Source organism: Coccidioides posadasii, chromosome 1 (genome assembly GCF_018416015.2).
Source record: "Coccidioides posadasii str. Silveira chromosome 1, complete sequence".
In the NCBI taxonomy this organism is placed as follows: domain Eukaryota; kingdom Fungi; phylum Ascomycota; class Eurotiomycetes; order Onygenales; family Onygenaceae; genus Coccidioides; species Coccidioides posadasii.
This window is the reverse complement of record NC_089407.1, coordinates 3,337,495-3,364,677: the sequence shown is the minus strand read 5'-3', so window position 1 is coordinate 3,364,677 and position 27,183 is coordinate 3,337,495. Positions and strand designations below refer to the sequence as shown.

The window sequence follows — 27,183 nt, the reverse complement described above, 5'->3', positions numbered from 1 at the left end:
TGTGTGTGTATGAGCAATCTCATCAAAGGACATTCGCTGCAGAGCTGTTCCAGTCCGGAATCATCAACTCTGACGACTGGCTTGTTATCTGTTTGCAAGAAACCCTGCGGCTCAGCTCGTACGCACAGAGGCCTCCTGTTGCACAGGGAAACGCGGTGCATCCCTCCACCACCGCCATCACCCCCCGACGCAACCCGTGGAGTTGTTGACAACTTCCCCGACGAACGCGCATAATCGTACGCGGTGTCTTCCGAACGCCGATATTTGGTGCGTTAAAGGCACAGACTTCGACAACGGGATCTGTTTTTTTTTGGACAAAATCGAAGCGAGATAACTTTTCTTTTAGGAAAAAAGAGTGTTGACCCTACAGCTACAGGGTAGACTTTTGCGATAGCCTACCCTGTTCTCCATACACACACATATCGCGCGAGAACGATTGTCTTCAGGATACCTTATACAGTGTGCTCTACATCCACCGTCCGCTGTCGAAAAGCTTGGGCCGGGAGGAGGAGCGTGTGCACCTGAGTGCATGGGGGTGTAGACCTAAAGATGGCTCCTGGCGGAGGAGGCAACATCAAGGTGGTGGTGAGGGTACGACCGTTCAACAGCAGAGGTTAGCGCCCAGAATATCAGCTCTTTTCAATATCAACATCCTGTGTATATACCCGTTGCTAGACGCTTACCATCACCGGCTCCTTCTTTTTTAACTCTCTTTTGCTTCTTAGAAATCGCCCGCTCAGCAAAATGTATCGTTCAAATGCAGGGGAACCAAACGGTTCTCACACCACCACCCGGAGCCGAGGAAAAAGGTCGCAAGGGCGGCAAGGGCGGCGGCACGATCGACGGACCCAAAGCCTTCGCGTTCGATAAGTCGTATTGGTCGTTCGACCGGGATGCTAAGAATTACGCCGGTCAAGATAATCTATTCAGCGATCTCGGTGCGCCGTTGTTGGATAATGCATTTCAAGGCTATAATAACTGCATTTTCGCCTATGGGCAGACGGGCTCGGGAAAATCGTATTCGATGATGGGATATGGAGAGGAATACGGTGTGATCCCAAGGATCTGTAAGGATATGTTTCAGCGGATTGCGACGATGCAGACGGACAAGAATCTCTCGTGTACGGTCGAGGTATCGTACTTGGAAATTTACAATGAGAGAGTGAGGGATTTACTGAATCCCGCGACGAAGGGGAATTTAAAAGTCCGAGAGCACCCGTCGACAGGCCCGTATGTGGAGGATTTGGCGAAGTTGGTGGTCAGGTCGTTTCAGGAGATTGAAAATTTGATGGATGAGGGGAATAAAGCGAGAACGGTGGCGGCGACGAATATGAACGAGACATCAAGTCGATCGCATGCCGTGTTTACGCTAACGTTAACGCAGAAGAGACACGATACAGAGACAACTATGGATACGGAGAAAGTATCACGGATCAGCCTCGTCGACTTGGCTGGCTCAGAGAGAGCTACTTCTACCGGAGCGACTGGAGCACGACTCAAAGAAGGTGCTGAAATTAATCGATCGTTGTCTACGCTAGGCCGTGTCATTGCCGCTTTGGCGGATCTGTCTTCGGGGAAGAAGAGAAACGCTTCGATGGTTCCGTACCGTGATTCTGTGTTAACGTGGTTACTTAAGGATTCTCTCGGTGGCAATTCCATGACGGCTATGATAGCAGCCATTTCTCCTGCGGATATCAACTACGAAGAGACATTAAGCACTTTGCGATACGCAGACTCTGCCAAGCGTATTAAGAACCATGCCGTTGTCAACGAAGATCCGAACGCCCGCATGATCAGAGAATTAAAAGAAGAACTTGCGCAACTCAGGAGTAAACTTGGAGGCGGGGCGGCAGCGGGCGGCTCTGGTGGTGGGATTGCTGAAGAGACTTATCCACCAGGTACGCCGTTGGAGCAGCAGATGGTGACTATCCAGCAACCAGACGGTACCGTACAGAAGGTCAGCAAAGCTGATATCGTTGAACAATTGAACCAAAGTGAGAAACTTTACAAGGATCTTAACCAAACATGGGAGGAGAAATTGGCAAAGACGGAAGAAATTCACAAGGAACGAGAAGCTGCTCTGGAGGAACTTGGTATCAGCATCGAAAAGGGTTTTATAGGCTTATCCACGCCCAAGAAAATGCCCCACCTGGTTAATCTCAGTGATGACCCGCTTCTGGCCGAGTGCTTGGTTTATAATATCAAGCCCGGGACTACTACCGTTGGAAATGCGGACACCGCAACAAACTGTGAAATTCGTTTGAACGGGTCGAAGATTCTTCATAATCATTGCAAGTTTGAAAATGTGGACAACGTCGTCACTATTGTGCCCACTGAAGGTGCCGCTGTAATGGTCAACGGGCTGCGAATTGATAAACCCCAACGACTACGAAGCGGCTTTCGCATAATCCTGGGCGATTTCCATATATTCCGATTTAACCATCCACAAGAAGCTCGTGCTGAACGAGTCGAACAAAGCCTGCTGCGTCACTCGGTGACCACCAGCCAACTTAGCTCCCCTATTGTGCCTCGGACTCACGATAGATCAATGAGCAAGAGTGGCTCAGACGTTGATGGAGATTCCGTTAGGGCCGAGTCACCCATGCCGTCACAGCGAGGGAGGGATTCGGACTGGTTGCTCGCTAGACGGGAAGCAGCCAGCGCGATACTAGGTGGCGATCAAAAAATCTCACATCTTACGGACGACGAGTTGGATGCTCTATTTGATGACGTCCAAAAAGCACGCGCTGTGAGAAGGGGCAAAACGGAAAATAAATTCTTGGAAAATGAGGAAGATTCAGACTCCGTCAGCTCCTGTCCTGTGCGGGATAAATATATGTCTAACGGGACGATTGATAATTTTTCCTTGGATACGGCGATAACTATGCCGGGAACTCCTCATCACACCGAGGATGAGGATAAGGAACTTAGAGAGCCTGCGCTGCAGATGGTCCGGGACAATATGCAACATCAGTTAGATAAGCAGAAGGCGGAATACCAGGAGAAGCTCAGAGCCGCTGAATCATCACAGCAGGATGTCGAGGAATTACGCGCTGAAAAAGCTCGGATGGAAGAAGCGCTTCTCGCGGCAAAGGAAGAATTCCAACAGCAATTACAAAAGCAAAAAGAAGCATTTGAGTCTCATATCAAAGATTTGGGCCATGCACCTCTCAAATCGTATGAGAATGGCTTCCCGATTCTCGAACCTAGTGAAATAGAGATTGCTAGAGCAGTCTTCCACCACTGGCGGCGACGTAATTACGTCCGTATGGCTGAATCTGTCCTTCAACACGCGTCATTACTCAAGGAAGCGCAGGTGATGAGCCATATAATGGAGAAGAATATCTCGTTCCAATTTGCCATCATTGACGTTGGCCAAAGTATGGGATCCTCGTATGATCTCGTCCTTAATGGTATATCGTGTGACGATGATATAGCTCTTGGCGATGCGAAGAAGCCATGCATTGGTGTTCGAGTGATTGATTTCAAAAATAATGTCATCTATCTGTGGTCTCTTGATAAATTACAACGCAGGGTACAGATGATGAGACAGATGCATCAATATATCGACCGACCTGATTACATCCAGCATTTTAAGCTGGAAAACCCATTTTCAGAAACCTGTCCACCAAAGTATTCTCTTGTCGGGGATGCTGACATCCCGTTAACTGCGGTATTCGAGGCTCGCGTTCAAGACTTCTCAGTTGAGGTTGTCTCTCCATACACGCAAAATGTTGTTGGACTTGTAAGATTATCGCTTGAACCCTCTGCTGCTCAGGCACCCTCATCTACACTCAAGTTCAATGTCGTTATGCATGATATGGTTGGTTTCGCCGAAAGAGAGGGTACAGATGTGCATGCCCAGCTCTTTGTTCCCGGTGTATCTGAAGACGGGGGTGCCACGACGACACAGATGATATCAGGGTTTGATGAGAATCCTGTCCGATTTGAGAGTGTTCATAGTATGAGCCTTCCCTTGTCAAGTCCCAGGAACTCTACGCTGAAGGTCAGCATATTTTCGTTCGTTTCAACAATGCATTTAGATAAGCTTCTCAGTTGGGATGAGATGAGAGACGCGCCTGAAGCTCCTCCGCAGAGGAGAAAAGCTCCTAGAATACCCGAATCAGAGTTTTACTCAGAGGAGAGACATGATGTCTTTGCAAGAGTTCAAATTCTTGAATTAGCAGAATCCGGAGAGTATCGTCCCGTTGACGTTCTTCAGAACAATAATCTGGATCCTGGGACTTATCAGCTCCATCAAGGTCTCCAGAGACGTATAGTCATTGACCTTACCTATAATTCGACTGAAGGTCTGCCTTGGGACGACATCACGTCTCTTCGGGTTGGAGGCGTACACTTGCTAGATCCATGGGGGAAGATACCGGATATGGAGACTCAGACTCCCGATATTCAGCTCAAACTGGTCCAGGAGCCGACGATAAAGGACAATGCTGATGGGACCTCGAATGTGACCCTAATCGGTCAATGGGATTCCAGTCTTCACGGTTCGCTACTTCTGGATCGCACAACAGCGGACAAATATCGAGTTCAGATCACGATACGTTGGAACTTGGTCTCTTCTCGTCTACAGGACCCTATTGTATTTGAGCTTGACCAACGACTACAAATACTAGGCAGGACATATGTCCGACAGCAGTCGATGTTTAAACAATTCTGGGCTTCATCTCGGGTCATCCATTCCACCGTGGGCATGTTTTCACTTGCTGTTCGGCCGGTTTCTGCAAAACGAGCGGCGGATCTATGGCGTATGAACACTCAGAATGACTATGTAAAAGGCGAGGAGCTGCTGAGTACCTGGTCACCACGCAAAGTTTCCTTGGTCCGAGATTATATACGTGCTCGCAAACGACGGCAACGTGTCGCAGAAATCGATGCTGCTCGTGGTTCTTTGAGCACAGGTAGCTTGACGCCTTTGACAAATGGCTGGTCCACCCCGTCAAGAGGCGCTGAGAAATCCCAACGACAAGAGAAACTTCTTCGAAAATATCTCGATTTATGGTCCACAAAGAAGGACCTGGCAGAGACTATTCTCGTTAAAGGCAATACAGAGCCACCCGTCCAAGGAGCAGCGTTTGCGCGGAGAACAAGCAGTAATTCACCCCCCAAAGCTCCTACTAATGTCTCAAGGAACACCAGTCTCTCAGGTGATGCCGAGAGTACAATCTCTAGTCATATATCTTCATCCGAGCCTTCAAAACCTCGCTTCCTAGCCACCATTCAACATATACCCAAGAATCCTTCCTCTTCTAAAACCGGCTGCCTTTATACCCCCGATGATACTAATACTCACTGGGTCCGACGTTTTGTTGAACTCCGACTTCCCTACTTACACGTCCACTCCGTTCCAGATGGAGACGAAATCAATGCGATCAATCTTCGCAATTCCCACATTGATCATGAACCAGATTTCGCTCGATTACTGGGGCCTTCGTCTAGGGGTGCCAATAATGAACGGAGTAGGGAATCGATGCGAGGACGACCAAATGTCTTCGCCGTGTATGGGACGCAGAATACGTACCTATTCGCGGCGAGGACGGAGGCGCAGAAGATCGAGTGGATTTTGAAGATTGACCAGGGGTATTTTAGTGGTGCTCGCGCGGGTGTGGGAGCAAGTTAAGTATCCCTCTAGGTCGATAGTAGGGCATCGTTTCCGCCCTTTTCTATTTGTGTCGTTATAGAACTTTTGCCATCCTGGTCGGTCATGGAAAGGTAGGGCAATGTGGGTTATCATTTTACGGGGATTTAAAGGGACATTTCAGGAAATATATTTCGATTTATCAGCCTAATTTACCTTCAATTTTTGATCTTCCACCCTTCTTTTCTTGTTTGTTGGTTTTCGATTTTGACATCAACCTGCCTGGTGCACTGCAGAGGAAGAAAGGACGATTCCTTTAGACCCTCTCTTCTGAAGCTCACTTCATTTATTCTATTCTACTGTTACATATTTGAGAGAGATATACCCCCTTCTCAACCGCCTGCGACCGTGTGTATCTTTTGCTCTTTGACTTTTGGATGACAGTGATATTTTGTCGAGGACCACCTTTGCATGCTGCTTTATCCCGAGAACCTTTTCTTTTAATAATGTATTAAATTTGCGTCGTGCGCTGGCGATGATACCCCTTTAGAATACACCCATAGTGACATCCACAAGAATTATTTGCTCATTTGCTCTATGGAGACTCATGTTTTCCGATATCTCGAGATCGAGTGTCTGCATCGCTGACTACAACATTTTACTGGCGGGAATCGCCATCGTTTAAAAGTTTCTAGGTGCTATTTACACTGTATCTCTGGTTACGGCGGTAAGACAAGTCAGCCGCAGCGTTTGAGGCTAAGCCCATATTGGATTATTAAGACCTGGATGGCTAGGAGCGAAGGCGAAGTACGCTGTTTGAATCCTGGATTTTAGGTGGAGGATTGGAGTAGAGAATATCACTCAAACATATTAAAAATTATTGCTCATTACTGCAAATTCAATTCTCCTTGAATCTGGTAAATAGGCATCTGTCTGACCAGCACACAGATGGGTATACGAAATAACGCCTCTGCCGCTCATTATGAAAGGTGAATCTGAATCAAAGACATAAACAACAAAAAAAAAATAGCACAAACCAATAGGAAACCCTATTTCAAAAGGAATTTATGTGTTCAGCGCGCTTTCTTTGAACCAGAAGGAGAGATTATGATTGGGCGAAGAAATATTGCTCTTAAATGGAGTTTGGATCGATATTTGAGTTCGGGTCCTTGAGTATTCCCTTTGCCCATTCTTTTAGCGCGTCGATTTGATCTTTGATGTGTCTCCACCAAAACAGTGCGTCATTTTTGTCGTCGTCATCTTTATCATCTTCATGACTTTTGATGTCGTCTATGCTTTGCGAGTTTCCAGGAACTGGGGCAGTGACGGGAGAGGGGTTTGCAGCGATTGGGGCAGGACGAGTCCATGCATCAGCTACGCTGGCTGAAGAAGTGCTAGTGCTGACTAAGTTAACCTTCGATGAAGAAGCTGATGGATCCTCGGGGACATCCGGCGGTGGTGCATTTTTGTCGGAATGCAGACCAACTGGGTGGAAAGGTAGGCGGAAGGTGCCATTGTTAGGGTTAGGTTCGATGTGCAAAGTATCACAGAGGACATTATAAACCTCGATATTTTCTACATGATTGCGGATTAGTCGCTATTGCCCCTACAGTTGTCTTGCACGGATAATGATAGGGTTGAAACTTACGGAAAGGCTCAACGCGACTATTCGGCTTATGAGGGAAGCTCGGGCCGTGAGCAACAAATATCGAGCGCATAAGAGGATGTTCATGGTCATATCCATGTATGCCACGGGGATGATACGTGATGTTTTTTGTTTTGGCCACTTCAATGTCGAAATCCGTTCTTTTGACTATTGCCCAGCCGGTTTTAGGGATGATCCATATGGGTGCAATGCGATCGTTGTTCGAAAAGTGGTATCTTTTAGGCATTGTTTCCCGGGTATAAACTTCAATAGAAGCCTTATATAGCCTCGATGCCTTTTCAAGCTCGCGGATAATTTTAGGTATGTCTGCGTCACTGCGGGGTCGAAGACCCTGCAGCGGCCACCCGTCAATACGCTCGATAAGCGAGAGATCGACTAAGTTATCGAGCTCAACAAGCCGGTTTGTTGATGTGGTTGCCATTCCGTGATCAGATACAACGATGACATTCACAATATGTGTCAAATTTCGAGCTTGCAGGCCGTCAAACAAGGATTTTAACATATTATCTGCATTGGCGATTGTTTTCCTGATCTCCGTGCTATTGGGACCGAACATATGCCCATCGGCATCAACATTTGGAACATAACTAGCAATAAACTGCGGCCTCTTGTGTTCCCTTGCTGAGTGAAATTCATCATCGTCTCCCGGAAAATCCAGCCAATGCAAAATTCGATCAACTTTGGCGGAGAGCTCTTCACTGCCGTTATACTTAACGAGATAAGTTGGTTCCATGGGCCCAATATGAGCTTCGGATCCCGGCCACATGTGTATTGCCGTCCTTACACCTTGCTTTTCCGCTGTCACCCAGATGGGTTCCGCGTTCCACCATTTTGCTTGCATACTCCGTGCAGGGTCGGTATAGTAAAAATCCTCCTGAAGTTTTGGATCCCAGAAAGTGTTCCCAACTACTCCATGGCTTTCGGGATATAGACCGGTAACTAGCGTGAAATGGTTTGGAAACGTGACACTCGGGAAACTTGGGAGCATATATCTCGGCGAGATACCCTCCGCGACAAATTGATTCAAAGTCGGCGTGAGTCCACGGGTGAGAAAATCGGCACGAAAGCCATCAAGGGAAATAAGTATAGTGGTAGGACGAAATAATGCCGTTCCATTTGATAGGAGGGTGTATTTATTATGTTGTCTAGCTCGAAACTGGCTTGAAGCTTTGTATGCGCCGAGGAAGAGAATGAGAAAGAGGATAATAATGGCGGAAAACGGGAGACTGAATCTTCGATAAAAACTTTTTGACTAGAGCGACTACATTAGCAATACTCCTCCGTGATCCTAGGAATGTGGCAGAAGACAAACGGTACCTCAAGCGGCCGAGTTTCCAACATCAGAGTATCTAAAGAGGATGAACTCGAACCAGACGACAGGGAACTTAACTCGCCATCGTCCTCTTTGTTGAATACATCCCCCTCTTCCATCTCGTACATCAATTCCCCCTCTTCGTCTCCACCCCGATTTATACTCGACTGCGCCCGCCTTTTCTTTCTCCTCCTCTTCTCTTTCTTTCCAATCCGCACACTGCTCCCCATATCATGTGCCGTGCCAAAAATTCTCTTCAACCCGCCGCCCTGGTGTCTATCCTTCGTTAACAACCTCTCTAACTCTTCCTCTTCCTCCAGGACCGTTCGGTCATGCCGGGCAAGCTCTAAGGTGCTTCGCGACGCTTGTACGAGCTGATCATCTTCCGAATCAGAATCTTGATCCGAAAGAGAGCGCAATGAGATAACATCGTCATCGTAGCCGCCTGGAGAGAGTAGAGAAGGGCTGGAAGGGGCCAGTCTCGCCGGCATCCTGAGCCCCGAAAACGAATGAGTTTTGGGATTGGAGGATCAAATTAGACTTTTCGGAGCGGACGAAAGAGCAGCACGGTTAGGTCCCTGCCGCCATAATGGAAACAGCCCAGGCAGACTTGATGGAGTGTTGACGGTTTGGCTGACCGCGTCTCGCCCTGCTTGATGGTTCGGCGAACAGCATGAGCTGGGATTGTCCGGTCGACACACCAAGCTCCGAGCAAACAAAGCAAACATAGCCATTCAGCCAACCAGGCTTCGGCGGTGGCTGATTGTGATATTTCCTTGCATACATAAAGAGTGAGAGGGCCGACGGCGACATGGGAGAGATCATTAGAAGGAGCTACCTAATTTCCTTTAATTCAGGATTATGTCCCTCTTCATCGTATTAATATTTCTCGCTGTTGCCCAATTTCTGCTACGCATCTCTGCCCACAGCCTTACGAGGTCACAGCCATACACCGGCTCCCCATCCACAAGAATCCTTAACCACCCCAACCTGTCAGATAATCCTTCCGGGAGCCATGAACCATCCGCCGTATGCTCCAGCTCCCAGGATGTATACACTGCAATCTCATCCGCCACGGTTCGCGGATGGATGATCCCCTGACTAAAGCCGCGTAGGTCCCGAAAACTCTCGACGGGCAAGAGCGCGTATCCCTCAGGAAATGGAGGTTGAGGCGTCAAGATGTTCAGGTCCATCCTCCCCACGGTTAGCGGTGCCGCAAGATCACTTGAAAGCCGTGGTCCACACTGTAGAATTGAAAATATTAGACGATGGATTTTGGAAACCGTGGCCGGAGCGCCGAATCCATCGCCGCGAAACCCGGATAGTCCATTTCGCGCGCCCCGGATGCTCAAGGATATAGTCAAGACCTGTATGTGCTTGGCTCGGATGGGCAGATGTGTCCAGGAGAAAAAGTATTCTGTTTCATTTCTGAGGATCAAGCTACCCTCATAGCGCAGCGCCTTGAGCGTTCTTTGGCAGAATTCTATGTATTCGGACAACTCCTGGTTGATCTGGTTATTTGCGCAGGCTAGGGCAGCACAGCTGGTCCGAGCCGAGACAGGTTTCTGTTTGATGGTTGGATAGAGCACAGGATAGACTGCTGTTGGATCTGACGATGATCCGCTATAGAGGAGGCAGTCATAGATCTTCTCTCGAAGCTCAAGCGGAAGCTCTAAGAATTTTGATTGCGGCATGCTTTTGGATTCGTTCGCAGTGTTCTTCTCAAGGTGGCCCGGCTCAGCTGAAAAGTAGTTAGTTATCAATGACACGATCGGCGCAATGCTTCAAGGGGCTTCGTCAGGCTTCCAAGCTGCCCAACTACCATGTACTTGCCAAGATTTTTAGTCGCAGTCAGAAAGCTGTGAAGTGACAACGCAACTCCTTTGAAGACAGCTGATGCGGTTAAATAGCTGATCGCTGGAGACGAAATGAACAGCAGAACCCGACAATATACCCACCTGCTCGAATAAAAAGAAGGATATATTTGACTTAGGGTATAATCTAATATCTATATGCTGTGCCAAACATATGGACCAGACTCCAACCCATGCTTTGAAATGAAAGGAAATCCAAACACCAAGGATGCATAAATGAATAGGGAAGAGCGAAAGGAAGGGAAGTCATTTATCATACAGATAAACATAGTACACGTCAGAACACAAAAAAAGCAAAAAAAAAAAAAAAAAAAAAAAAAAAAAAGAGGAAAAAACAACAAAATACCTGCAGGACTTTTTCAATCACGAACTGCATAGAAATTTCTCCATTCACACTTACAACCCCCAGTTCCGCCATCGACAGGTTGCCAACTTTCATCCCGCTTGTCCTTCCTGTCCGAATCTGTCAAATTGAATATCCCGCCTGCAGGCTTTATGAGTGTGCCCCCAAAACCACGAAACTCCAACTGCAGCTTTCTCTCGTTTAATTCAATCTGTGATCGCTCGTTCATTCCATAACAGTATACCATTTTCTTCTTGGCATCGCCGCCGTGTCGGTCCAGTTTGATAGTAATCGGGTATGGAAATGTACCAGGACGGGAAAAGTCCGTTGCATAATCCGAATCCGAGGACGGAGACTTTGAAGAGGTAGAGCTTTCCACTAGATGCAACTTGGCCTTCTCTGGCTGAGTCCAGATCTGCACCAGGAACCGCGTTTGTGCCCAAGTGCACCTTACGCGGGCAGCTGATTTGCTGGATCCGCCGTCTCTATCGTCGGGGATGTCTGCAGTATCTGTTTCATTCAGAGGTGCTACCGACTTTAGGAAGATGGAGCGATCGTAGTATGTATAGAACCCGTATCGTTCGGTTGGCATGCCGCGGTCGTATAGTCGGAGTGGCTGATTCTTTGGAAGTGGAAGGAGCTTTGCAGGAGCAGCAGTACCATCGGAAGCGGTTGTGGGTGATGGGATTATATCGGTAAGGTTTGGAAGCGGGTCAGGAGAATCCCTTTTCCTGTAATTGTTAATGGGTCCTGTGGATAGGAAGGTAGCATAAAAAGGTGTCTCCTCTCCCACAAATGGTGAAGCAATGCCATCTGTGGAATTCCCGAGGAACTCCATGTCCTCCAAGTTTGGAGGCGCTGGTATAGGCGTGAAGTCGCTACTCCTTGAATATAAAGTCATAATGCTGCGAACCAACCGCCTACGCAGACTTGATGTAACTTCCCGCCTTGTCTTAATTGCCATGGCCGTGCTGCGAGGATAGGTCCCGTTCTTGAATGTGATCTCAATCCTGAACTTTGGTGTCTCTGCATCATAAGGCTCGTTCATTTCCTGGTCCTCTTTTGGCAGTGCACAACTCCACATGGTAGACGGATGCACGCAACCAGAGCTTTTTTCAACAGGATCTGGTCCGCCAACAGTTGATATACCAGTTGGTATTGCAGGATATCCAGTTAAATTCAGCCATCGAGACTCAATCGCAGGAGGTTGGCCCCTTTTATTGGTGAATACCACCGCGAGAACAACACTTGCAACCGTTAGTAGCAGCAATATTAATGCGATAGCGAAATACCACCGTCGCCGTTTTCTTCCCTCCGGGCCAGCTCGACCCAAACAACCCCTGTTGCTAAAACATCCCCTCCCACGCCATAAGCCACCAACCTTTCTCCCAACAGCATCCTCTTTCTCACGTCTTCTGCGTTTTGATTCAATACTACTTTGTAGTACCACTGGGCCCTGGATTGCGGGCAAGGTAACAGGAGCTGCAGGCGGACGTGGAGGTAGAGAACCAGGATGTGGGTTTCCAGGAGTGTATATCGATGGGGGCGGACGTATGTTTTCCATTCTGGACATGTGTATGCCACCACGTTGTGACATAGCATTGTGGCCATTCGGCGATATGGGACCCGGGGAATGAGGTTGCTGATCAGGAGGAAAAATTGCTCGGTAGCGAATTGGCTTGCAGGATTTTGGTGAAGAATAAGGAGGTGGTATTGATTCCGGTGTCTGAATACTGCCTGTTGAGCCCGAAATCTTTCCTGTAGCTGATAAATTTGATGGCTCGACATCTTTGGCTTCCTTTGAGGGCATCCGGGGAGAGTTTACTAAAGCAGGTGTCGCACCAGCTGCCTTGAATAAAGGAGTCGCCGTTGCCTGACGTATATTGGGTGAAATCTCCGGGTCATCATCCTCGATAGTTGTGGAGCAAGACTCAGAACGCGGTCTTCTCGCTTGATCGTGCCGCAGATCTGACACAAACTTTTGAAAGAACGGGTTGTTTGAACCCTGTTCTGATGATGGCTGGCTCTGTAAGAAGGTAAAATGTTGTGGATTATTCGCTGTAACGCCTCGACTATTAGCTGGTGCTTCAGCCAGGAATCTATCAATATTGGAGCGGCTAAGGCACGCAGAGCAAGGCTGGCTGCTTAAGAGATCATGTTGACAGGGTATGTTGCGAGCTACACCGTTGTGCTCAGTGGACGTTGACATGACAAAGGGCACTGATTGCGTAGAGGATGCGGACTCAGGCGAGGCTTTAAACTCGGGACGATTTGCTAGGTTCGGTGACTGGGACGATCTCGGCGCCACATCTCTATCCTTTCTCTGTTTATACCAGCTATCCATGTCAGGCCACGCCGTGACATTGCTTTGGATTCTTCCATGAGTACTTCCAGGTGTATCCGGAGAAAATGAAGATACTGCATTCTCCCACTGTTTTTCATCCATGACATTTCTAGAATATGATGGGCCGGCGTTCACCGCGAGAGGTGGCACGGGGGGTGGACTGCTGTCCCCACTGGGAGGACCACGGCAACTACCCAACGTATTCGATCTTGATAATAAAGGGGATAACAGGATGTTCCACCACCCTTGAGATCGAGGCCGGGTCGAGATAGTTTCAAGGCTTAAACGCTTCGAGGTATTAACTCTGCTCTCGTCGGAGAAGGACCGCCTGCGCGTAGACAACCACGATGGGGAAAATTCCTCCTCGAAAACCGTCCCGGCCGAATATGAACGGCGCTTTTGTCCACGCTGCGAGGGGCTCTCAGCCAAAAGTTCTGAATGCTTCTCGTTGAAAGTATTTATTGCCGGAATGGCTGGTACTGGCGGGATAGACTCCATTCTAGCCGGTTTCATAAACGGCGTTGGCTGTGAATATACACTTGATGGAGGGCGGGCCTTCGTTGAGTTCGGGTTATCCCAAGCCGCATCCCAACCTCGCTCTTCAACTGCAGGCGTTATCACTATTGATGGTGTAACAGGCGTTTGCTGAGGTTTAGCACTTAAGGGCTCCTCTGCCCCGTCTGACTTTACAGAGAAGGTTGGAATGCTCATGCCAATCAAAATTCGTCGATCGGAAGGAGATAAGTCTTCGATCTTAGAGGGCTTTTCCTTGGTCTTGCGTGAAATCTTCCGTATCAAGGATTGTTTTTCCATACGCCTTATTGGTCGGAGAACATTGCCGGAATCCTCGGTTGCATCTTTTAATTCTTCATAGCCTCGAAATTTTGATTTCCATGTCGGCTGCCGCCTACCATCCTGCCGTTCGTGTGTTTGCTTAGATTTAGAAAGAGACTTAAGGTCGTTCAGGTCTAAAAAGCCCCCGGTCGATGCTTGTTGGTATCGAGTTGCTTTATCATCTGCTATCTGCTGATGTCCGTTCCTGGTAAAGTCTGTCACTAGATTCAGCCCGGGTCTCGTCTTCTTTATCGTATTTGTATTGTCATTTTGGCTCGAAAACATCTGTGCCGAAGGTGCGGCCGCGCTCCAACCTCCATTTCGCTCCGAGTATGAGTTGTGGTTTTCACAGTGGCTCGGTCCTTCTGTTAGATAATCTTCCGGAGATATAAAAGGGTTGTTGCTACGGCCAGCCGTATACTCTGGGGAATCGGATTCAGTAAAAGGCGTCATAACCTCCTCTGTGATCGGAGAGGATAAAGGAAATGTGGGTATCTTGGGAATCTGAAGGTTGATAGGCTTTGATACGCTCAGTTCAACGTGTCGCCGTGTCACCTCGGACGAATTCGAGTCCATTGTCCCTAGCATAGCCTTTGGGCTAGCAACAGTTTGGATATTTTCAGTACAACTAAAGATCATCATACTTTCAGCTACATTTGGGAGGAAGCTTAACTTACTCCCACTCTCATCACGCTATTGTGGCCTAGGGAGGAATCAAAAACGGTAGGCCCTGGAAGAAAGGCGCATATGGGTGTGGAAAGTACCCTTCAGTTCGATGGTTTGAAATGATTTTGGAAAGGCTGAATGGCAGCAATTAATGGACAAAAACAATTGTGTTATAAAAACAATAAGCAGTCAACAATGGTCACTGAATGGGGGTGCACTGCATAATGGACACCATAACACAGCTCTCAATGGACGTAATACCCCGCCTTGATACTTTGCAAAGGTATCAAAAGCATCACTCCCGAGTTTTGAGTTTCAGGGAGTTGGAGAACAGCTGCCTTGCACCCGTCTGAAAGGCTCAAGAGGTCTGCATGTATCACAGAAGTACACAAGTACTTGATACTTGTTAGAGAAGTGGGAAACAGAGAGAAAGGGACCAGAGAAAAATGTCAGAAGAAAAAAGTTCTCCAACCAGGAGAAAGATCAACTGATCTTGACCCTCGGGAGGTCAACACCCTGACCATGTCTCAGGGATAGTTCGCATTCTACGGAATGAACCCATGAAAGAAATGATGGCCAATAATAGCAGTATGGTTCCATGAACTCCATACGGTGCTAAAATCAACCTCAAACCCAGGATCCCATTGACATAAGTAGTCATGGGCTCTCCCGCATCGATGCTCTTCTAGTTGATTGGATAACGGCGAAGATTGGAACACTTGAAGCTCAACAGAGACACACGGAAAGCGAGTGGAGTGTTTCGGGAGAAAATTGGACCCCGCATGCCAAACCCAAGACTGAAGGCTCATTGGCCCTCGAACCGCTGGGGATTTGATGAGCAACATGATGGATGTAACCAAGCAGAAGCGCTGGCCGTGTTTTGTCTCCTGGGCATGTCGTTGGAGGCAGTGGACGGTGACGTTGGAGCGGCTGGATGGGATGTCGTCGCCCGGCGCCAATCACCGCTGCGAGCGCGGCGGGCCGGCAGTGATTGGGCGCCTACAGCCATCCAGTCACAGCGCGCAGCCGGCGTCGGGGGCCAAAATGCTGTTCTTGGCGCCGTCGAGGCATAATTCTTCAACCAAAACACTTTCAAGCTGGGGCGGACTGAAGACAAGCTGGACGGCAGCATGGAATCCCGAGCGATCGGATTGCCTCAAGTTACGGCTAAATAGCTGGCTCTGGGACCTGCGAAGTTTTAGCTCTCGAACTCATCAATTTTCGGTGAAAAGGATGGACCAGAGGAGTTCTCTGCTGAGCGGGTATTTCGTACCGCCATTGACCACCCATACTGTCAGGCCATCGGCAGGGTATGACGCACGCATCCGGCAGTGGATCTTAGCAGTTTTTGTGAATAATTTTAAGGTACGGACACTCTTTATTGCATTAGCAGACCTAGTCTGTTGAAGACTTGGCAGTAGTGCATCAGAGCATCGTGAGGGATTCGCAGCTCTGTGCTAGGATAGCTCAGCGCTCGCCTGTTCGCTTCCAAGCAACGCTTCGTGGATGGCATAGCGATGAGATATTGCGTCCAAATGTTGGATATTGACTCGATAGTTCGTAGTTATATTCAAGTGAGCCAGAGGCAATGTTTAGAACAACTACATAGTACTTCTTTGTCTAAACTGGTTTCGGCTTCTGTCTTTCTCCATTTTGAAGTTTTCCCCCGCGCTACGGGGCATTAGGCTCAATTCCTTGAGTATTTCATTCCCTTGGAGCTATTCATTGCCATGAGTCGAAGAAGTCATGTTAATTTATTCTTCGTGTCGCGGAAGTTCTCCAGGTCGTTTCTCTTAACCTTGAATTCCAGCTTCTCGAGCAAAGTTTTAGCTACATTGCTACGGCACTTTCGCCTATATTCAACAAGCTCCTGCTAGAAGCGAGCGTGGCTCTAACTCCTTTCACCCCGGCTCAAACACCCCGATAACCCCCTGCAGTGGCGAGTTTACCAGGCGCCCGGACTCCGTACAGCAGTAATTTGGCGTGCCATATACCTCAGCAAGAAGGTCCGAAACAAGCGCTGCAGACAATGAAGCAAAATAGTTGGAGAGATGCATTCCAATCATTCAGCCAAACGGACAACTCCATCCCGCCTTATCGAGCGGTGGGCCTTCTTTTTCTATTCGCGCGTACCAAGTATTATTCCTCAGGTATCGTTCTTTGTCCTCCTTTAACCTGACAGAATACTCGCCAGGCTTCATAAATATGGAGAACGCTGCACGTCTCTCAGCACACTGTGATCCACCTCTGTAGATGTCCTGTCTCCTTTCTTCTCATTTATCCATAGCCATGGTTGTGGAATTGCGTCTAAATCACTCGAGGTCGCGGTCAGAATACGGGTGTATGCTTAATATGTATTTATGTACTCCGTAAGTATGTAACTAATGAGCGCTGATACGTACATGTTTGTAAGTATCAACGGAGCGCCCATACCGACCTACCATTTTGTGGTACGTGACACCATGAGAATGAGCCACATTGTGTACCAAAGAGACAACTTGCGGCTATATACGTTTCCGGATATCATTCCGACGATGTGACACGTCGAACGTGTTTTCCAGGTGCGCTCGTGCGTATCTCGAGTGATCACCAAAGAACCAAGGAAGATGGGTTTCGCGCGGGAGGTCAACGCGCAAGCTGTCAAGACTGGGGATTGGATGCGTATTGATTTTGAAGTCCACCGCACTTTTCAAAGAGCAGGCCTTCCTCCCTTGTCTTCTGCAGCCAAGCATTTTTGGGGCACCTTTATATCGACCTCCTCCTGATTAGCTATTCCCTCAATAGGTGACCGATTTGAAGTCACATCTTCGCACCGACCAGCACTAACATGACTTTAGCCCAAAGCATACTAGTAGGAGTTAATCAACCATGTCTGTACTCCGTATGGTGGCAGAAGCGTCACCCGGTCCATCCGATGATCATTGTGCGACCCAGCTGCAGGCATGGTGATCCTCATTCTTTGTACTCTGATTATTTCAAACCATAAATAAAGACAAGAGAGACTTCTGTGAACGAGGCAGCAGAACGATCTGGAACTTGGCACAGAGTTAACACCAGCGTCTAGAGTTTACTATTCTTGTCAATTTTAGAGACCAGTCTTCCGCGGAAGCAGAGCTAAGCCAATAGTCAACATAAATTTCATGATTTAAAGCTCCAAGCGGGTCCTAGCCAGTGAGTATGGAGTATTTCATTGTCAATTTGAGTTCTCTTGTGTTGTGTGCTGAGGGGTTGAATGTGCTGCCACATCTTTCAGCTTGTTGGAGAACATGCAATGCCATTGTCAAAGCCCATCACGGCACGACACCCCTCATCTTCATGGTGTTTGCCCGTGTGAGCAAAACCATGCACAACAAGCATGTAGGCGTTCCCAACCATGGTTGTATCCATTACTGGGAAGAAGTACGGTATTATTTTTGTAACATGAATTTTGATTGTTTTCAAGAATTGTACTCCGTACGTACAGAAATCTATGTCGCATACTGTAAATACATCTCTGACGGCTTCATCCCTCCGGGCATTGCGGAAGCAGGGTCCATCACTCGGTCCCTCCTTCTGGCTGCCGTGGCACCAAAGTCCTGGCTTCTGGGATTCGGTATGGAACCACTTCACTCGATAGCAACAAGGGCTGTTGGTCACGAGAGCAGCATAGGTGACCGCTCGGTTGACATACAGCAAGGCGGTTTTGGGTCCCTGCTTCGTGCAATTTTGTCACAGGAAGCGGCATTTCATCCGAGGGAAGAATGGTGAAGAAGGCATCTGAGATGTTTAACATGGGTAAAGTTAGGGAAGCCTGAAAGTAGCTGATACTCCAAATTTAGACAATGGCGGGGAGAAAAAAAAAGGCGAGACAGAGTCGGACGAGCAGAAAGAACAGTGCGGAGGGCATGTTCGACTGAGGTTTACCCGTCCACTGATCAGGGCTTCGGGACGGAGTGGTTATGTCTTCATGCGGACCGGTAAAGTTGAGAATGGAAATGTCTAAAAGTTCACCATTTCTCTCCACAAAACAATTCGGACTCATCAGTTTCTGAGAAAGCCATGACGAGGTCCATACCTTTCCAAAATGGCGTCATATTTCGGGTTTTCTTTGTCCACGGCCTTGAATTCACGAGGCTCCGTCCATCTTAAGAAATAGAAGCCTCCGCTCTGTAATTATCCTTTCAAGGCACTCCGTACGGAGTATCCACAAACAGTTTTAAGACCTAGGAGTAGATTGCTGTGGACAATATTCCGTGCTCGAAGTAAAATGGTGGGCGCTGGCGCCAAACCTCGTCGGATAGATTGAAAGCCTGCCAAGACCGAATCCCATTGGACAATCGCTTTCCAGCCAAGATTTTCAGCGAGATCAAGCTCCGCAAGGTGCTTTTCGCAATCGTGAAGTCGTTACCGGACAGGTCGGCCTAATTGTCGTTCACTCCTCGCATTATAACAATGAAGCGCAAGGGTGGTCCACATAGCTCTAATGCAGAATCAAAGAAGAGAGCTCTCTCACCCGAAGAGGCGACGGCTCGATTCGCAGATCGGCTTTTCGAGAAAACCACCCTCGAGAAATACAAGAATGCCTATACCAATTCAGAACCGTGAGTCCAATTGTTCATATCTCCCCCAGGGTTCCGGTGTTTATGTCGGTTAGCTATTGCCATTCAACTAACATGGTCTTGTAGTTACAAGCACGGCGTGATCTCCCCACTCATCGCTCCAAGCCTACTTCGCTCCGTTCGCAGCGAAATCCAAGAACATTTGTCATTCACCGATAAGGAAACCGATATCTACAAGATTTTTCAATCGGGCGATTTGGCTAATTTGGATGGACTGGACGATGCTTCGCTCGCTCGACTGCCCTCTCTCCTCAAGCTCCGCGATGCGTTGTATTCCTTACCGTTCAGAGAGTACTTATCCGAAGTCACCGGGGCTGGGAAACTGAGCGGGCGCAAGACGGACATGGCAATCAATGTATATACCGGTGGCTGCCATCTTCTTTGCCATGACGATGTGATTGGTACGCGTCGTGTCAGTTATATCCTCTACCTGACCGACCCAGATGCGCCATGGGAACCAAGTTACGGTGGGGCTTTAAGGCTATATCCAACAACGACGAAGACGGACAAAAATGGAGATGAGGTGAAGATCCCAAGTCCGGACTTCACTTTGTCAATTCCTCCCGCATTCAACCAGCTGAGTTTCTTCACGGTTCAGCCGGGGGAGAGTTTCCATGATGTCGAAGAGGTGTACCACATCGAAGGCGAAAGTACTAAGCAACAAAAGAAAGAACGGGTGCGCATGGCCATCAGCGGGTGGTTCCATATCCCACAAGAAGGAGAAGATGGATACGAACCAGGATTAGAAGAGAAACTTGCCGAACGCAGCAGTCTGCAGCAACTCCAGGGTCAAGGTGACGAATTTGACCGTCCACAGCCCCAAGTCACGCAGTATGATGAACCGACGGATCAATCGGCCTCCAAAGGCAAAGGAAAACAGGTCGTCTCCGATGAAGAAGGTGACAAAGAGTTCACGGAGGAAGATATGGACTTCTTGCTGAAATATATATCTCCATACTACTTGACGCCAGACGTCAGTGAGGAGTTATCTGAAATCTTTGGCCGTGAGTGGTCACTCAAGCTGGAGCGCGTCATTTCCATTAAATTCGCCGCTCGAATCCGGGCATACATCGAAGATCAGGAGAAAGGCGCTCTGCCAACTGCCTCAGACGACATCGAGAAACAAACAGACTGGAAGGTCAGCCGGCCTCCTCATAAACATCGATATCTGTACCAGCAGCCAAGGCTGGGCATCCAGGAGCAGGAGAAGACTCCAATCCAAGAATTGCTGGAGGATCTTCTTCCCTCCAAAGCGTTCAGGAAGTGGATGTCAGTCATCACCGGAATCGACAATCTCATGAGCTATAACTTCCTCGCTCGCCGATTCCGACGAGGTCAGGATTATACCCTTGCCACCGGATATGAAGGCGCCTCCCAAAGACTTGAATTTACCATTGGCCTGACCCCAACATCTGGCTGGGAACCACAAGATAACGAAGATCTGGAAGACGCTGAAGCCCAACCAAGCAACGGAGATGCGTCATCGAAGGCCAAAGCAGAAGACGGCGGTCCCTCCGTTGGAGGCTACGAGATCTACATGGCCGGCGACGACGATGATGACGAAGAAGAATTAGGCGACCCCGAGGAAGCACTAAGCTTAACGGGAACAAAGTCCAAAGTCAAAAAGACCAAGGCAGATCCCGCCATTTACAGATCCGCTATGGACAATGAAGATGATGGAATTTTGTTCAGTATGGGCGCTGGATGGAATCGGATGAGCATTGTTCTGCCGGATCAGGGAACGCTAAAGTTCGTGAAATATGTGAGTCGCTCCGCAAAGGGAGATCGATGGGATATCACGGGTGAGATTGAGGTTAGTTTCGAAGATGATGAAGAGGATGATGAAGAGGAGTGAATCTGTAAACGCTCTCGGCATTTGTGGGTCTCATCGGCAGGGTTGGTTCTGCACATAACGTATGTAGCACTTGAATTGGGGACCGGCTGATGGTGAGCGTAATAGCGAAAGAATTTTATTCCTGTGTGCATGCGTCACATTCTTCAAGCAGTGGAAGCTGGAAGGACAAAGCCTTGGGGACCGCTCTCATTGGAGCAGTCCAGACCACGAAGTCTTCTGAATGTTACATAGATTGCTATGTTCTAACTCCTCCAGATTCGCCCACCATTTTTCAAAACTCTCTCCTCTGTATACCGTTAAGGTTAAGCTACAATGAATGGTTGAGACTCTCACATATAAGCTTTGACAAAAAAAATTATCATGAGCTTAGCTCTTGAGTTTAAAGCTTTCAATCGTGTTGTCACACAGCTGATCGCAACCATGCACAGGGATTCTTTGAAGCTTCCTTTGGCTAATAATGATGCGCACAGAACCAACAAACCATTTTACAAAGAATAGAGAATGGTCACACAAAAAGAACGAAATCACCTTGACGTTGCGGTACAGATGCATACATGCACTCTTGAGGCAGAATTGCCTGGAGATGCTTTTCGTGGTAACTTTGCCTTCGATGACGAAGAAAAAGTGTTGAATCGTCACTTTGAACTTAATATCCATGCTACCCGTGAGACAACGGCACCGTTTCGGGTCCAACCCTATTTGACTGAGAACTGTCGTCATCAGATGCCAGCGGAGTTGCTTTCGCTTTTCTGTTTCGAGGTCTAGTTATCGAGTCACCGAGCTTATTACAGCATTTCCGAATGGCACGCCCAACATTCTCGGGACTTCTTGACATCAGCTCTCGAGAAATACTCAGTTTGCGCGAAAAGAACTCAATCACAATGAATGCTCTTTGATGGAAATAGCGACCACGCCCTAAAAGATACCAAATGTTGTCTTTCGATATGCTTGATATTTTCTACGCGTGCTGATCCATGGGAGCAACAGAAAACTCAGGATGCACCGGAATCAGGACCGGAAAAGCGTTCCCACCTCACCACTGAAGGCTTCATGGAATAGAAAGTTGATTACCTACCTATCAGAATCGAGAGTCCAAGAACATTGTTGGGACGAGAGATTGTCTTTATCCCGCTGTAAGAAGGTGAATGGCGACATCCCACGGTTACGCTGTCCGTGACATGCGAAACGTGTGAGGGCGAATCTCAAGAGCTGGACAACGGGACCGAATTCCTTTTTGTCCATTGTCATTGGATCAAGTTTTGACGGTGCCCTTTTTTTTTCCCCTTTCTTTGATTTTAATCCAACTTCACCGTGTGCTGCCTAGAAGGTTCTTTAACAAGGAGCTCGTCCCATGTCCCGCACTTTCTCACGCTAAGCATGGTTGCAAACCGCAACTAGTATATGACGCGCATACACAGCATGGGGCCCGCATTGTCGCATCGCGACGTTGCGATGGATATTTGTCTTTCCATTTTTCGAGATTTCAGAGCGCGAAGGCATCGGAATAAAGAGGCATTCTCACGCGAGCATATACTCCGTACACAAAGAATGAAACCCAGAAGTCGAAAGTGCCCAGGTTCCGACCTGGGGTCCAAGTGACAACGGAGAGCGATATGGGAGCTCGAACCGCCATATCCCAACGGAACGCTTAATGCGCCGGATCTAGTTACGGGTATGCGATCTAGGGTTCGGTTAAGAATGATTACCCCGTTTCGGGATGTCCTATGCTCAATTCATGGCAACTGTGACGACGCACATTCCACAGAAACAAACTTGGGCACAGATCTCAAGCGCTGCTCCGTATGATCCTCGCGAGGACGGCGGCAAAAGTGGATACTTACATGAATGTGTCAGTAGCAGCCCCCTCCGCTAAGGGTCCGATGAAGCAGCAGAATACATCTCGCGGCGGGTATATCGCCTTGGATATACCTTTGTACGAGAAGAAGTCCCAAGAAAAAAAAAACCGCTGAAGAAATCGCAGAGTTTCAAAAAATTTCCCCGGCGGCCAATGATTAATTCTCCCTTCCCGTTAAACTCCTTAGGCCCCTTGCCCTGTGCAAATATGCATGAACGACAAGCACTTCATACTTATTTGGAATTAATTAAGCGGCTAGTTGGGCTGGACGGGGTTGTATTTGTTCTTGAAATCATGACCACTAGGACCTGGTATGCCTACTAAGGGGGTCCCCTGTCATTGCATTTGCCCCTGGCTTGGGCGTGGGCTTTGCTCCGAGCTAAAAGCACATGTGTAAGCCATTCGTCAGAGTCCTCCGTATTGCGATGGGAGGGCTTAAGCAGGGGATACGAATTCGGTATGCGTATCCACGAGATTCGTACATTTGTTTGTATGCATGTATGGATGTGCATGCATGTAGATATGGAATCATAGAATCAGCCAGGCGAGAAAGCGGGTCCCCGTTACGATCTCAATAGACGCTGAGTGGTGATAGAAAGCAGAGTTTGGTGATCGAATTTGCCTCCACAGGTCTGATCACGGTTTGGTGACGAGGGCAAGCAGTGGAGGCGCTGATGCTTACGATGTTGCCTGTCGCTTCGATTGTTGAAGGTCATGTAACTCTCCTCCGAAAAGGTAACCAATTATCGCCAAGTCGCCGGCAACTCATATGCTACACGATACGATCGGTTCTCTGGCCCCTTCGCCGTCCTCTTATTCTCCTATTCGTGCTTGAGACCGATTATTTGGAGCTCTGCAACTGGATGCATAACCACATGGCTACTTCCTTTGCCGCATACTCCGTGGCAGACCTAGCACGCTATCCACCTCGCGAGATGGCGTGGCGTGTCGGTCCTTGCTTGCATGCTTACATGCATGGCTCAGATATAGGGCAGGGTTGCCGTAATGTAGGTCACCGTCGATAGTTAGACGCTTGCGGGAACGGGTGAGTTACGTAAACCTGCAGGCACGCACAGCCCGACAAAGTCAGAGAGGGTCAGAGTCGCGGCAGCAGGGACAAAGGTTTGTTATGTGAGATAAATCTGAAGGTGGGTCTGGTGCGGATTGGATTTTAAGCTGCCGATGGACTCATCGTTGGGGAAAGCTAGAATGCGACGAAAACACGTCTAAATCGACGACTACATGCACGCGCACACACATACATGTTGAGTACACGCTACAGAGTAATCACTCTATGATAAGCGCCGTCGCCGTTCGGCCCTCCGCTTAATGCTACCGAATACGGGTCACATTTCACATAGAATACCGAAATGCTGCTATTATGTCCCGAGCTTGTCTTGAAGCATCTGCCAGGTGTCTCTCGCAGCACTGTCGCGAGCATATCTTCCGGCGCGCCGTCGAGACAAGCATATAAAAAGTTCGGGTTTGATCCATGGCTCATCTCAAAGCTTCGGGTTTTTCGCCACATTAGAAGTTCGTTGGAAAGTTGAAACTCATTGACGTCGGGCGGAGCGTCCGGTTCGGCAATGGTACCTCACACAAGACTACTCCGTACTCTTGTCAAAAAAGGCTGATCTGCAACAACCACTTGAACGCTCATCATGAGCTCATGAGTTTGAAACAGGCAAAAGGTTTCATACAAAGTAATAACTATGTACGAAGAGCTGTGCCTGTCACTGTCTAGTGCCGCCGAAAACTCATGACCTGCTACCAAGATATCAAGCTTTTTGGGTCCGGACCGCACACTCCAGACGGAAGTGTGATTGGTCTCTAGTAGGAGTGAGTTAGTAAAGTCCTGACTCGCCTTTTGCTAGTTAAGATATGGGAGAACAGTACGGAGTAAATTTGCCATTTAAGCTGAATGGACGTAGACGACCTGGGAAGGGTGTCCCTTGCACAATTCACGGAGTTGGGGAGCTCTCCAAGGCCAGGATTTTTTTTTATTTTTTTATTTTTTTTTTTTTTTTTTTTTTATTTTTTTTTTTATTTTTTTTTTTGGTGAAGGGGTAAACTCTGCAATTCCCCATTCGAAAATCTTTCTTGGTGTACGGAGTACAGAGTACACATCCCAACTCATTGCAAAGCTTGATCCAGAAATGACATGACTGCTCTCTGTGTTCTCTAACGTTACTTTTCCCAACAACTTACCAAATTCAAACAGAACTTCGGGGACACCCTGGCTGAAAAAAAAGTCTCCGGAGCCCCTGATGATACAAAGAGCAAAGTGAGAATGAAGAAACATGATCAAATAAAATGCTCATAAACACACGTTACGCTGAGCCAGGCTTGATCGCTGAACTTCCGAAATGGGGTGATCCAGACTGAGGGGTGTGTTCCCGCGCCAGCGGGGATCTGAGAGCAGTGTTTGAGTTCAATAATGAGGACGCGCCATTGACAAATGGGTTTGACGATCACACTCCGGGGCCAGGATGTGTTCATTCTCTGTATTGCATTGATGGGGAAGTAGGCTTTTCGGACTACGGTATGCTGCGCCTTGTGTATGGGAAGAAGTTGCCATCCTAGGGCAGATTTCCAAAGACCGAAAGGAGCAGCGCTTTGGGCTTGATGGATCCCGCAGGCCCGATGGACAAAGGCCCCTGCATGATGAACTGACAGGAGTTACGCAGACCAACGGTGCAAGGTCATGGCGGGAGATCGTGGGCAAGGTTCGTGATGCTGTGGCGGCTGGCCGTGATCGATCCAGGGCTGGCTGATCAGAAGAGAGCGCCGGTTGGACGGAGTGCCAAGCCCGTAGGTAATGAAACCAAAACGCGTACGGAGTACGGAGAACGGAGTACTTGACGTGGTTACCGTTATTACCGTACGAGTGTTTCGCGCTCACGCACACCCACTTCGCGGACGCTCCCAGTCGTCCTCGTGGTGAAAAATGGAGATTTGCTGGGCGCTAGGCTGGACCCGGCATAGCGCAGTAGAGGGTGGGAAGGATAAGGCTTCGTTTCTCCCTGAAAGCTTAAACTTTAATCTGGACGGTGGCGAGAGCACACACACACACACACACTCACACACACACGCCCAAGACCGGGCCGCCCGTCGTCGTCGAGTGTGGCGCCGTTGCTTTCCTCTTTTTGTCTGGTGGGTAGGGGAGCACACCTCTCTCTCTCTCTCTCTCGATGAAGTATGTATCTATGTACTCCGCAGTAGTCAATAGTATGTCTTAACAAGCGCCAGGCCTAAAAGCATTATTGTTCCAAACTCGCCTGGTTTCATGGGGGAGGAAAAAAAAAAAAAAAAGGAGAAAAGAAAAGAAAAGATCACTGATGGATTGCTGGGTGCAGGCATGACGACGACTTGAGAATAATTAAGTCTACTAATTGGGTATCAATTCTCTCGCGGAACCTCATGGTGGGATACAGCATGTTCTTGACAGCATGGGTTTCTCTGCATTGGGGCGATGCCCCCAGTCCGTCGTGGTTGTACCCCTCTCTCCCTTGCTGAACTAGAAAAAAAAGATAAGGCCTCAGTCAGCGGGTTGAGCGCAGGCTTCACGTGTGTGATGAGATTGGTGGCATCGGGGGGACGGGATCTGAGCTCTCGACTCGTTTCTTTTGCTTTTCCCGTCGGATTCAAGGCTTGGCGTCCTACCTCGATTCGACATCGACTCAGGAGGAAGCTTTGCCGGAGTGAAGAACGAGTCTGCTAACCTGACACGTGTGACCTTAGACAAGTGGTATGGGGCCGATGCTCCACAAAACATGTGCGAAAAATCGACACGGAGAAGCAGGTACACACAGCTCTTGTCAGTTACCACTCGGAATTCCGTTCATGAACGCCAGTCACTCTGACGGCGGGGAGCACGTCGTCTTGACGCACGGTTTCAACAATTGGGAATCTGGCAGCGTGGAGTCGTAACGGAGTACTCTGACGCGGAACCAGGTCTCCAGGCTGCTGAGTTGGGGTGATCAGTCCATTATCTGCCATCGTCCAGTGTTCTCCGATCGTTCACCGGTAAGGTATGCCCTTAGAATACCGTAATACATCCATCGTACGGCACACATACTGTATGCACAGACAATGGCGGTACGATCAACAGGCACGTGAATCCACTCGATTTGTGCTGGCTGTGCTCTCTAGTCGAATCCGAGGGTCAAACAACCCATTGTATTTCTTTTTTTTTTTTTTTTTGGGGGGCATCTGAGGATTACTTCATGAAAAATCTGGC

The 27,183-nt window shown here is 48.4% G+C and overlaps 5 protein-coding genes across 5 annotated transcripts; 3 read left to right on the top strand and 2 right to left on the bottom strand.

Annotated features, from left to right (window-relative positions):
- Nucleotides 1-495: 495 nt before the first annotated feature.
- Nucleotides 496-5,638, top strand: KLP8 (kinesin-like protein Klp8; the record flags this gene model as incomplete). The annotated part of the gene is made up of 2 exons (XM_003070856.2): nucleotides 496-613; nucleotides 726-5,638. Exons 1-2 carry the CDS (start codon nucleotides 550-552, stop codon nucleotides 5,636-5,638), a joined length of 4,977 nt encoding a protein of 1,658 aa, XP_003070902.2. The 5' UTR covers nucleotides 496-549.
- Nucleotides 5,639-6,475: 837 nt separating this feature from the next.
- Nucleotides 6,476-9,065, bottom strand: D8B26_000965 (uncharacterized protein; the record flags this gene model as incomplete). Its single annotated transcript, XM_003070857.2, has 3 exons — nucleotides 6,476-7,171; nucleotides 7,245-8,514; nucleotides 8,580-9,065. 3 exons carry the CDS (start codon nucleotides 9,063-9,065, stop codon nucleotides 6,729-6,731), a joined length of 2,199 nt encoding a protein of 732 aa, XP_003070903.2. The 3' UTR covers nucleotides 6,476-6,728.
- A 357-nt stretch (nucleotides 9,066-9,422) lies between these two features.
- Nucleotides 9,423-14,545, bottom strand: D8B26_000964 (uncharacterized protein; the record flags this gene model as incomplete). The annotated part of the gene is made up of 2 exons (XM_003070858.2): nucleotides 9,423-10,315; nucleotides 10,849-14,545. The coding sequence occupies 2 exons, from the start codon at nucleotides 14,543-14,545 to the stop codon at nucleotides 9,423-9,425; spliced, it is 4,590 nt and encodes a 1,529-aa protein (XP_003070904.2).
- Nucleotides 14,546-18,008: 3,463 nt separating this feature from the next.
- D8B26_000963 (uncharacterized protein) lies at nucleotides 18,009-18,429 on the top strand (the record flags this gene model as incomplete). Its single annotated transcript, XM_066123397.1, has 3 exons — nucleotides 18,009-18,039; nucleotides 18,099-18,227; nucleotides 18,350-18,429. The coding sequence occupies 3 exons, from the start codon at nucleotides 18,009-18,011 to the stop codon at nucleotides 18,427-18,429; spliced, it is 240 nt and encodes a 79-aa protein (XP_065979471.1).
- Nucleotides 18,430-18,988: 559 nt separating this feature from the next.
- On the top strand, nucleotides 18,989-21,351 carry D8B26_000962 (uncharacterized protein). The gene is made up of 2 exons (XM_003070859.2): nucleotides 18,989-19,215; nucleotides 19,300-21,351. Exons 1-2 carry the CDS (start codon nucleotides 19,067-19,069, stop codon nucleotides 21,086-21,088), a joined length of 1,938 nt encoding a protein of 645 aa, XP_003070905.2. The 5' UTR covers nucleotides 18,989-19,066; the 3' UTR covers nucleotides 21,089-21,351.
- The last annotated feature ends 5,832 nt before the right edge of the window (nucleotides 21,352-27,183 follow it).